At 52.4% G+C, this 12,108-nt stretch overlaps 1 protein-coding gene across 1 annotated transcript; it reads right to left on the bottom strand.

Moving 5' to 3' along the window:
• LOC102169211 (C-C motif chemokine 17) lies at window positions 5,069–7,957 on the bottom strand. The gene is made up of 3 exons (XM_005692019.3): window positions 7,825–7,957; window positions 5,927–6,044; window positions 5,069–5,323 (listed from the first exon to the last, which is right to left on the bottom strand). The coding sequence occupies exons 1-3, from the start codon at window positions 7,892–7,894 to the stop codon at window positions 5,203–5,205; spliced, it is 309 nt and encodes a 102-aa protein (XP_005692076.2). The 5' UTR covers window positions 7,895–7,957; the 3' UTR covers window positions 5,069–5,202.

Genomic DNA, 12,108 nt, shown 5'->3' with positions numbered 1-12,108 from the left:
GAGTTACAACATCAAGCAGGGGGTTCCGTGTGCAGGCAAGCATCCCACAGAGCAACCCTGGCCAGCTCATTGTTGGCAGGAGATCAGAGAGCTAGCTTTGCGATCCACCCACAGCCACCCGCTTCCTGTGGGGGGGAGGGGAAGCTACACATGGATCCGCTACCAAGTATGGGTGAGGGCTCGGCCAGGTGGGAACTTCTCACCAAGGGTGCTGGGGTTGGTTTAGGCCGTTACCCCTAGAGTGTCAGTTTCAAGGTGTGTGCTCAGTTGCTCAGTCGTGTCCAACTCGTTGCGACCCCATGAACTATAGCCCTCCAGCCTCCTATTTCCTATTCCAGGGGATCTTCCTGACCCAGGGATTGAACCAGAGTCTCTTATGTCTCCTGCAGTGGCAGGTGGATTCTTTACCACCTGCGCCACCTGGGAAGCCCTATTAGTTTTAATAATGGCCATATATTAGAATAACCTGGATAGCTTTCCACCTCCAAAAAACGACAAAAACACCATTGCCTGGAATCCTCCCTTTCCAAAGACTAATTAAGTCAGTTTTTCGGAATAGGACTGCAGGCGCTCCATTTTGGCCAAGCTTTCCCAGGTAAGTGTCCCCCAGAACCACTGCCCTAGAGAAATTCTCTGATACCTGTACCAGAAGACAGGCCAAAAAATGTTTAAAGCAGTACTATTTGTAATAGCAAGAACCTGGAAATAATCCAACTGTTTACCAAGCGGATGGGTGAAGGGTTGGTCATCATGTGGGAGAAAAAGATGAGTCACAGCTGTCCATGCAGATTAGCGGGAAAAGGACATGGAGCCACAGAAGCTCCATGAGCAAGTCACAGAGGAGCCCGTGTATGAGACGCGTTACATTCACATCAAGTGCAGAAGCTGAGAAACATACATGATACATCAATATATCATTAGGAATACACACACGTGCACGGGTATTATGTATACACACACATGTGACGAAACAAAATCAAGAACAATAAACACTAAACTCAGGAACAAACATGTCTCTGGAGGCTGATAGGAGGATGGGCATATACCTGGTTAAAACTAAAAATTCAAAAAGATACATGCACCCCTACGTTTATAGCAGCATTATTCACAAGAGCCAAGACATGGAAGGAACCTAAATGTCCATCAACAGAGGAATGAACAAAGATTATAAATGTACAGTGGAATGTTACTCAGCCATAAAAAAGAACAAAACAATGCCATTTGCAGCAACATGGATGCAATTAGCGATGATCACACTAAGTGAAGTCAGAAAGAGAAAGACAAAGACCATATGATATCAGTTACATGCGGACTCTAAAATAGGACAAAAATAAATCTATCTGTGAAGCAGAAACGCACAGAGAACAGACTTGTGGTTGCCAAGGAGAAGAAGAGGTAGGAAAGGGCTGGGCTGGGAGTTTGGGGTTCAGTTCAGCTCAGTCACTCAGTCGTGTCCGACTCTGCAACCCCATGAATAGCAGCACGCTAGGCCTCCCTGTCCATCACCAACTCCCGGAGTTCACTCAGATTAGGAGATGCAAATTGTTACAAATGAAATAGATGGATAACAGGGTCCTTCTGTGCAGCACAGGAAGCTATATTCATTGTCCTGGAATAAACCATAATGGAAAAGAATAGAATAAAAAAGAATGTATGTGTATATAATTGTATATACAAATGTATAAATAACTGAGTCACTTTACTGAACAATGGAAATCAACTCAACATTATAAATCAACTATACTTCAATAAAAATAAATTAATAAAATGTACTCATGGGATTTAAATGTATGTAGGTGACTCAATGCCATTATTACTTACCTTTCCCAAGAGGAGGGGCCATGCCAGCCCACACAGGGCAGAAGGAGGAGCCTGGGGAATGCCAAGGCCACAACCCTTATTGGGTTTCCATGGAAAAGGCAGGGCGGGTGGGGCAACGATTGAGGGCCGGCCGGTGGGAGTCATGATAGCGGGTTTTGGAGCGCAGGGCGCTGTCCCTCATTGTCTGGTACCCAGCGCTTGGTGATTTGGGGAAATACTGGTTTGGGAAGTGAGTTATATAAAGGAGATGGCTGGCGGGGAGGACTCAGGATTGGTTGAAGAGTTTGCAGTATGATTTTTGCGTCCCTTCGAGAGCCAGATCACAGGGGAGGTGTAACTTGTGACAAATGTATGCCAAATAGACAAATTCAGAATCTAAAAAACACGGTGAAAAAGCCCCTAGCTCAGTGCTCTCAGTGCTGCCTGCGCTGCATCTGGACTCAGTGGCCCTGCAATTCCTAGCAGTGGTTTTCCTTCTTCCTCTTCTCCTGTTAACCCCTCGCAGTGTTTCCCTGCCCAGCTCCCTCAGGAGAAGAGCTGGCCAGCCACAGACACGCTGACCCGAGGCCTTGAGCAGCTATAATCCGACGTGGGTGACTTCAGCCCCTGGGGACTCCGCTGAGGCCAAGGCCCCGGTGGTCAGGCGCATCCATCTTGATTGAGAGCTGGAGCGCCCTCTGATGGGCAACTGGAGGGCAGCGCAATTCTGAATTCCACATCAATGCCGAGACTGAAGCGCAGTTACTTATTGGGGCACCGCTCCTCCGGGAGCTTCTTTCTTGACGTGCTCCTCACGGGATTCACACGGGAGCTTGTTGATGAAAATATATATCTCAAATGTTCACTATGCACAAAGGACTTCCCCTTTCTCATAAATGAATCCGGAAGTACCGGGTTGCCTGTCAGAAATACCTGCCCCAAGGAGCTCCTCCGGGAGTCAAACTTGCAAGTAACTGTGTTTACAGGGGACAATGTGGTAAAGCGAAGGTGCAAGCAGGCAGCTGGAGGAGGGCACAGAGTGGGCATCACTGCAACCAAGGAGATCAGGGAGGGCTTCCTGAGGGAGGCAGCGTTTGAGCTGAGCTCAGAAGGGGGCTGGATGTGAGATGCGGAAGAGAGGAAGCCCCGTCCAGGTGGAAGGAGCAATGAGAGGCCAGTGCGCCTCCTTGCTGGTCTGTGTCCTCTGGTCCCTGCCCTGTCCTCTCGCTTCCTGCCTCCCTACTTTTGGGCGAGTCTCCCTGTCATGATTCCTTAAAATGGCTTCTTCCCAGGGGAACATGGTGGCTGGTTGCATCTCCTGCCTCTTCCCCCGAGCCACCTGCAACTGACCCTGCTAGGAAGCACTTGGATTCCGAATCCTGCATGTTGTTGCCAGTCCTGGCTCCACCTGTCCTCCACTGAGGGACCTTTAGCCACCCACCCCCTTGCTCTGTGACCCTCAGGCCCCCCTTACCTGTTCATAGTCCTCTACTTATCCAAGTTCACAATAAGGGCCTCTAGGAAGATTCACTCGGAAAAAAGTTCTTATTCTTTTAAGGTGAGTTTGCAAGGCACTGGGATTACATGCATGATCTCTGAGTGTCTCTCTTCTTCTTCTTCTTCTTTTTGGCTGTGCTGCATGGCTTAGCAAGACCTTAGCTCCCTGACCAGGGGTTGAACCCAGGGCCACAGCAGCAAATGCGCCAAGAGCTAACCACTGACCATCAGGGGATTTCCTGAGTGTCTTTATTGCAGGGTGAGGAGGTCTAGGCTCCACCCTTGTTCTCCCTTGCTGTCGCAGGGGCTCCTCCTTGCCTGCCCTCATTTTGAGATCATCTTTGCCCCACTCCTTACACCGTGGATCCAGACAACATTTTCCCACAAAGGACTCAGACTGGGCTGCTCCCAAAGACTCTGGATCAGAGGTGGTTGTTCGAGGGATACTCCTTGAGACCAGGGGCAGAGAAAGAGCCCACCGGTGGCTGAGAAGACCCTGGGGTCACGGATAAGATAATTCACCACCATCATCGACCTTAGTATTATCACCGCTTTTATTCGTTGGCTTGGCTCTGATGTCTGCCCGTCAATAAGACAATTGACCACAAGGCGGCAGCAGAGGGCATAAACTTTGCCTGAAAAGAACTCTGATTTGCAGCCCAGCCAAATAACACCGAATTCCATGAGAGAAGGACGCACTGCCCCTGTCCCTAGACTTCGCCCCAGAGAGAGAAGCCACAGGCCCACGGCTGGTGAGGAGAGTGAGACAGATCTAGAATCTGAAGATCCCAACTTCTGTCCATTCCCCATGACTCCAGTCCTCAGCTGGGCCTGGACAGAGGGGTTTAGGGATGGGTCCTTCTCCATCCTTCTGAGCACTTGGGCTGTGGATTCTCTAGGGAGGCTCACGGAGCTCCCAATATGATGGAGGAATCAGGACTACAGACCCTCACAGAAGTCAACAGGAAAACAACCCCCATGGCTGCCCTACCGTCCCCCATCCCTAAGAGCAGGAGAGGCGGGAGGGTTGGCAGCCAGGATGGCTTCCCGCAGGCTGGCTTGGGCTGAGGCTGGGTGTGATGTCACCTGGTAGGGCGGGGCTCGCACTTCAGGTCAGTAGGGATCATGGGACCATGTGGGAAGCAGCCTGATGGGAGTGGGAGATGAGGGCTGTGGGCCATGGGGACGAGTGGGTGCAGGGGTGAGGCTGGGCCGGGGCACTCAGGACAAGGGGGAGTAACTCCAGCCTTAGGAGCGGGCCTGGAGTTGGAGCCAGGAGACGGGGGTGCAGCTGGGCTTACAAAGACCCTCTGGGGCTGGCTGGGCTGCAGTGTGTGGTTGGGGGGCTGAGAGGTAGGCAAGATGGAGAAGGGGCTGCAGGAGTCCCTGGCATCAGGGAGCTCCCCAGTACTTGGCAGAACCCCAAGAAAGAATCCTGGAAACATTCGTGGAACTGGGATCAGGTTTGAGGACGCCAGGAGCAGATTAGATGGGAGGCAAGCTGGAAGCCCCTTCCTGGGGCTTCTTCCTGCTCTCATGCAGCAGAGCAGGGGTGGGGGCTACCAGCTTCTTGTCACCCCTGCGCTGCTCATCCCACATCCCTCAGCCCCACCCCTGCCCCCATTTCTCTCCCGGGGCCCCCTCTCCCTGAGGGTGGTCTGCACCCGAATCTTCAGCTTCTCTCTCTAATGTGAACAGGGAGAGACTAGATGTTCTCTGAGGGCCCTTCCAGGGCGACAGGCCAGGGAGGACAGAATACGCAGAACCCAGATGGAGGAGAAAGACTTTAATCAGAAAAGGGGACAAGGGACCTCTTTATCCTTGCAGGGCCTCCTCTGGCTCCAGGAGCTGGGGATTGGGGTAATGAACATGGAGGCGGGAGGTATACAAGAGGTCCAGGAGGGGTCAAGACTCCTGCAAGGCCAGATTAGGTGACTTCATGTGTTTCTGCAAGTACCTCACTGCCTTCTTCACCTTTTTGTCCTTGGGGTTTGCACAAATGGATCTGCCAGAGCGAGTCACCAGCCTACATGGAAAGAGAACACCATGGTGGGGGGTCAGGGCAGAGAGGCCTTCTGGAGTCCTGGCACAGCCTCACCCTGTGATGACCAGGACCCAAGCCCCCAAGAGGGGCTGGAACTCGCCTGGAGTCATCCAGGGTGGCAGCAGCAGTTCTGGGACCCCAGGCTCTGTCCTCAGTGATCCCTGACCCTTCCAGGAAGCCAGGGCTGCACGGCTTTGCTCCCCACCTCAGACCATCTGCATCCACGTAACCCTGGGGATGAGGGGTGCGCCGGAGGGGCTCAGGGCTCAGGCCCAGGCTGCAGAGGCGACCATGTGGGGCACTGACTGCCCCTGTGCATGGGGCTGTCCCATGTCTCTCAGGCCCTCCCTTTCCTCATAAATGTATCAAGAGCTTAGACCTCACAGCCTGAGGTCCTTTGGGGGTTCACAGAGTGTGGAGTGGGAGCTGCCCTGAGGAGCAAGACCAGGCGACAAGAGATGAAGGCCCCGGTCTGTCCTCTCCCCTCCACAGTGGCCCTTCCGGGAGCTCCGGGGTCCACCTTCTCCCACATTCAGCTCCCGGGGTAAGAAGGGGGTCAGAGGGGAGCAGCAGGGGCAGACTTACACAATGGCATTGTTGGGACAATCGCCCGAGGTCGGGTACCAATCCATGAGCGCCTTTTTGGGAATGGATCCTTTGTAGAACTGTAGGCAGCACTCCCGGCCCACGCTGCCTGCTCGAGCTGTGGGGAAGGCCAAGCAGGAACAGGTATGTGTGCGCATGTCTGCTTGGGGAGGGTCTGTGAGGGCCAGCACGTGTGTGTGTGTCTCTGTGGTGAGGCGTCTGTGTGTGTGTGGTATCGTGTGGGTCCTTGCGTGTGCATTTCTGCATGTGTGTGTCTGTGTGGTTGGGAGGGGTCTCCTCGGGGGGCTCCGTGATCGTGTTTCTGTGTGGGGGAGTATGTGAGGGGTCTGCACCTGTGTCTTTGTGTGTGAGCCTGTCAGAGTGTGCACGTTTGTGTGCGTGAGGCCGCGTGCGTGCTCTGAGGGGCCCTGCGGCGTTTGTGTGTCTGTCTGTGCCCATGTCTGCATGTGCTTGAGAGGATTTGTGCACACATGCCTGTGCGTGCGTCTTTGTGCGTGTGCACACTTGTGTGTGGAGATCTGTGTGCAGGTGTGGATCTGTATGTGCTTGGGAAGTCTGCGCATATATGTGTGTGTCTGCATGTGTGTGCATCCATGTGTGCTCACACTCAGACCAGCCCCGAATCACCAAACGTTGACTCTGGACCAGGCTCTGGGCTGACCCTTTGCTGCAGCCGCTCCTTCAGTCCTCAAGCACACCTGGAGACAGGTGCTGTCACTACCCCATTCTACAGATGAGAAAGTGGAGGCCCGGGTGTGAACACACTTTCCCGGGGCTTGGTGTCCTCATCTTAGCGTGAGAAAAAATTATCCAGCATCTGCAAACTGGCAAACAGATGATCTGTGGCTTCAATTCAGACCATAGCAAGGTGCTTTCCGAGAAGCCTCGGAGTGTCCTCTCACCATCTTGGGGGTGGAGCTTGGCTTGACTGACACGGAGCTGGCCAGGCCCAGGCTTTTACAAAAGTGAGACGTGTGGCTAACTGTGAAGGTCACCCCATTAAGCTAGCCCCGAAGACTGCGACCCTGTCACTGTGTCACCACACGGGCCGCTGACCAGCTTTGTTTCTCTAAAATAGCAATCTTAGCTCAGCCTTCCTTTCCCACCTGAGTATAAGAACCGCTCTTTTTCCACCTGCTCCTGGCCCGTGAGCTCCTGCCTGGATGCCAGCCCTCTCACTGTATATGCTGTGCTGTGCTTAGGTGCCTAGTTGTGTCCGACTCTTTGACACCGCATGGACTGTAGCCCCGCCAGGCTCCTCTGTCCGTGGGGCTTCTTCTACCGGCAGGAATACTAGAGGGGGTTGCCATATCCTCCTCCAAGGGACCTTCCAAACTCAGGTCTCCCTCATTGCAGGAGGATCTTTACCGTCTGGGCCACCAGGAAAGCCCATGAAAACTGGAGTCTTCCTATTCCTTCTCCAGGGAATCTTCCCAACCCAGGAACTGAACCGGGGTCTCTTGCATTGCAGGTGGATTCTTTACCAGCTGAGCTACCAGGGAAGCCCCTCATTGTATATAAAAACCCATTAAATAAACGGACTCTTAACAAATACTTGTGAGAATTGCTCCTTGTCCACTGTCAAATCACAATCACAGCCACTGCCTCATGACATTTGCAGGGGGAGATGTGCAAGCAATTTTTTCCCCAGAAGCTGAGCCCCAAGTCCTAGGACATTCATCTTCCTCCTCCGCCTCGTCATCATCATCATTTCCCTTTGAACGCCTCCCTCTAAATCCTACTGCTGCCAGCCTCTCACACCTTTGCAGGAGTAAGTGGGGTGCGGGAATATGTGCCTGTGCAGCTGCTGAGGTCTTAGCGGCCCCATCCCTCCCTGCCCAGTGTCCCTTCCTCCTGTGTCTCTCCTCTGCTCTCACCTGCGTGGGCATCCTGCAGGAGAGCCCCCAGGAGGAGGCTGACCAGGAGCAGCGTCTTCAGGGGGGCCATGGTGCCAGGAGCCGGGAGAAGGTCTCTGCGTGCGGGTCCCTCTGCTCAGGGGAGACCAGGGTGAACTCCCAGGGTGGAGGTGACCTATTTAACCCCTTTGGGGCTCTTGCCCCGCCTCTGATCACCTCACCCACATCCTTCCCTAGACCCGTGGAATTCAAAGAATTCGGGATGATTCAGCAGAAGTCCTGTCTTGGAATGTTTGCGGCTTTCCAGAGAAGGGCACTCCGTTGGGGACAGAGGTGGGGTATGTGTATCCGGGGACCATGACACACTTCTCCTTTCACAGGGGACATTTCTTGGTTCCTCAAATAGAACTGAGATGCCTCCATCCTCAGCTGGCTGCATCCCTGCTCAGGCTGGGCAACGTCCTTCATGTTTGGTGCGCCCTGAGCAAGGGGTAGGCCAGCCAGGCTGGGGCCAAGAGGGATTGCCCACCTGGAGGAGCTTTTGGGTGCTGGGAAGGCCTCCTCGGAGGGTCAGCAGGCTGCACGGGCATCTTTCTGCAGGGGTAGCTCCATTGCAACCTGAGAAAGGCCTGGGGCCCAGACAGCCTGGGTGTGGGTCCTTTACCAGGCTGGGCTTTTTTTTTTTGGACCACAGCAGGCCAGCCCTACAGGTTTCTGTTTTTATAGTTTCATTTATTGATTACTTTTTGGCGGGGCTTTGTCGCTAGGTGGGCTCTTCTCTAGCTGAAGTGAGCGGGGGCTACTCTCTAGGTGCCTCTCACGGCAGTGGCCGCTCTTGTTGGGGAGTACAGGCTCAACAGTGTTGGGACCAGCCCTACAACAAACTGACCTGAGGGAGTGGTGCCGCAGAAGAATAAAGGAAAATAAGACTCAGAAATAAAGTGGGAATCAGGGGGCTGAAGCCATTCACAGGCAAAAGCCCAGACCCTAATCCTTGTGTGCTTTTGTCGCTAAATTCTACTTCCTTGTACGTGCTCTAGAGATATCTGCTTTTTGCAATCTCAGATTGGGGATAAGGATATACAATGCACAGTCCTCAATGTCAAAGCTTCAGGCCTTTCATGACTCTGTTTAGCCCATCAGCTAGTGACAACTTTTCTCAGCAACTCGCTCAAGGCTCTGGTCACGAGAACAGTCACTAATGCTTTTCCGTCAGTCACATCAGTACTTCAGCATCTTGTTTTCAAGATGTTTTTCCACACTGTACTTTTTACTGCTCCCAGCCCTTCGCCTGGGAATGATGAGAAAGTCATTCTTATGTTTCAAAGAAGCCCTGCTAATTATAGTATGGGCCTGTGCAGAGCATATTCCTTATGTATCCCCCTTTTTTATTTTTGGAAGCTTATTTTTGATGATTGTTGTTGATCATAGAAGCCAAAGCGATAGTCGCTAATTGCTGTTGTTGTCTGTTGACTTTCTTGGTGATTTGTTGCCAGACTATGTAGAAACAGAAAAAAAGGCACATAAAAATTAACATAAAACCAACCATTGACCCTCTGATAGTTTCCAAGGGAGGAGTGGGATTTAATTGAGAAATCCCACCTGCTGCTGCTTCCTGCAGGTTCAGCTCAGTTCAGTTCAGTCGCTCAGTCGTGTCCGACTCTTCGCAACCCCATGAATCGCAGCTCGCCAGGCCTCCCTGTCCTTCACCATCTCCTAGAATTCACTCAGACTCACGTCCATTGAGTCCGTGATGCCATCCAGCCATCTCATTCATCCTCTGTCGTCTCCTTCTCCTCCTGCCCCCAATCCCTCCCAGCATCAGAGTCCTTTCCAATGAGTTAGCTCTTCGCATGAGGAAGTACTGGGGTTGATGCAAATTGTTACAAATGAAATAGATGGATAACAGGGTCCTACTGCACAGCACGGGGAGCTATATTCATTGTCCTGGAATAAACCATAATGAAAAGAATAGAATAAAAAAGAATGTATGTGTATATAATTATATATACAAATGTATAAATAACTGAGTCATTTTACTGAGCAATGGAAATTAACATTATAAATCAACTATACTTCAATAAAAATGAATAAATAAAATGTACTCATTGGGATTTAAATGTATGTAGGTGACTCAATGCCATTATTACTTACCTTTCCCAAAAGGAGGGGCCATGCCAGCCCACACAGGGCAGAAGGAGGAGCCTGGGGAATGCCAAGGCCACAACCCTTATTGGGTTTCCATGGAAAAGGCAGGGCGGGTGGGGCAACGATTGAGGGCCGGCCGGTGGGAGTCATGATAGCGGGTTTTGGAGCGCAGGGCGCTGTCCCTCATTGTCTGGTACCCAGCGCTTGGTGATTTGGGGAAATACTGGTTTGGGAAGTGAGTTATATAAAGGAGATGGCTGGCGGGGAGGACTCAGGATTGGTTGAAGAGTTTGCAGTATGATTTTTGCGTCCCTTCGAGAGCCAGATCACAGGGGAGGTGTAACTTGTGACAAATGTATGCCAAATAGACAAATTCAGAATCTAAAAAACACGGTGAAAAAGCCCCTAGCTCAGTGCTCTCAGTGCTGCCTGCGCTGCATCTGGACTCAGTGGCCCTGCAATTCCTAGCAGTGGTTTTCCTTCTTCCTCTTCTCCTGTTAACCCCTCGCAGTGTTTCCCTGCCCAGCTCCCTCAGGAGAAGAGCTGGCCAGCCACAGACACGCTGACCCGAGGCCTTGAGCAGCTATAATTCGACGTGGGTGACTTCAGCCCCTGGGGACTCCGCTGAGGCCAGGGCCCCGGTGGTCAGGCGCATCCATCTTGATTGAGAGCTGGAGCGCCCTCTGATGGGCAACTGGAGGGCAGCGCAATTCTGAATTCCACATCAATGCCGAGACTGAAGCGCAGTTACTTATTGGGGCACCGCTCCTCCGGGAGCTTCTTTCTTGACGTGCTCCTCACGGGATTCACACGGGAGCTTGTTGATGAAAATATATATCTCAAATGTTCACTATGCACAAAGGACTTCCCCTTTCTCATAAATGAATCCGGAAGTACCGGGTTGCCTGTCAGAAATACCTGCCCCAAGGAGCTCCTCCGGGAGTCAAACTTGCAAGTAACTGTGTTTACAGGGGACAATGTGGTAAAGCGAAGGTGCAAGCAGGCAGCTGGAGGAGGGCACAGAGTGGGCATCACTGCAACCAAGGAGATCAGGGAGGGCTTCCTGAGGGAGGCAGCGTTTGAGCTGAGCTCAGAAGGGGGCTGGATGTGAGATGCGGAAGAGAGGAAGCCCCGTCCAGGTGGAAGGAGCAATGAGAGGCCAGTGCGCCTCCTTGCTGGTCTGTGTCCTCTGGTCCCTGCCCTGTCCTCTCGCTTCCTGCCTCCCTACTTTTGGGCGAGTCTCCCTGTCATGATTCCTTAAAATGGCTTCTTCCCAGGGGAACATGGTGGCTGGTTGCATCTCCTGCCTCTTCCCCCGAGCCACCTGCAACTGACCCTGCTAGGAAGCACTTGGATTCCGAATCCTGCATGTTGTTGCCAGTCCTGGCTCCACCTGTCCTCCACTGAGGGACCTTTAGCCACCCACCCCCTTGCTCTGTGACCCTCAGGCCCCCCTTACCTGTTCATAGTCCTCTACTTATCCAAGTTCACAATAAGGGCCTCTAGGAAGATTCACTCGGAAAAAAGTTCTTATTCTTTTAAGGCGAGTTTGCAAGGCACTGGGATTACATGCATGATCTCTGAGTGTCTCTCTTCTTCTTCTTCTTCTTCTTTTTGGCTGTGCTGCATGGCTTAGCAAGACCTTAGCTCCCTGACCAAGGGTTGAACCCAGGGCCACAGCAGCAAACGCGCCAAGAGCTAACCACTGACCATCAGGGGATTTCCTGAGTGTCTTTATTACAGGGTGAGGAGGTCTAGGCTCCACCCTTGTTCTCCCTTGCTGTCGCAGGGGCTCCTCCTTGCCTGCCCTCATTTTGAGATCATCTTTGCCCCACTCCTTACACCGTGGATCCAGACAACATTTTCCCACAAAGGACTCAGACTGGGCTGCTCCCAAAGACTCTGGATCAGAGGTGGTTGTTCGAGGGATACTCCTTGAGACCAGGGGCAGAGAAAGAGCCCACCGGTGGCTGAGAAGACCCTGGGGTCACGGATAAGATAATTCACCACCATCATCGACCTTAGTATTATCACCGCTTTTATTCGTTGGCTTGGCTCTGATGTCTGCCCGTCAATAAGACAATTGACCACAAGGCGGCAGCAGAGGGCATAAACTTTGCCTGAAAAGAACTCTGATTTGCAGCCCAGCCAAATAAC

This window comes from Capra hircus, chromosome 18, assembly GCF_001704415.2.
Source record: "Capra hircus breed San Clemente chromosome 18, ASM170441v1, whole genome shotgun sequence".
In the NCBI taxonomy this organism is placed as follows: Eukaryota; Metazoa; Chordata; class Mammalia; order Artiodactyla; family Bovidae; genus Capra; species Capra hircus.
Note: the sequence above shows the minus strand (reverse complement) of the source record. Positions and strands in the feature narration are given on the sequence as shown.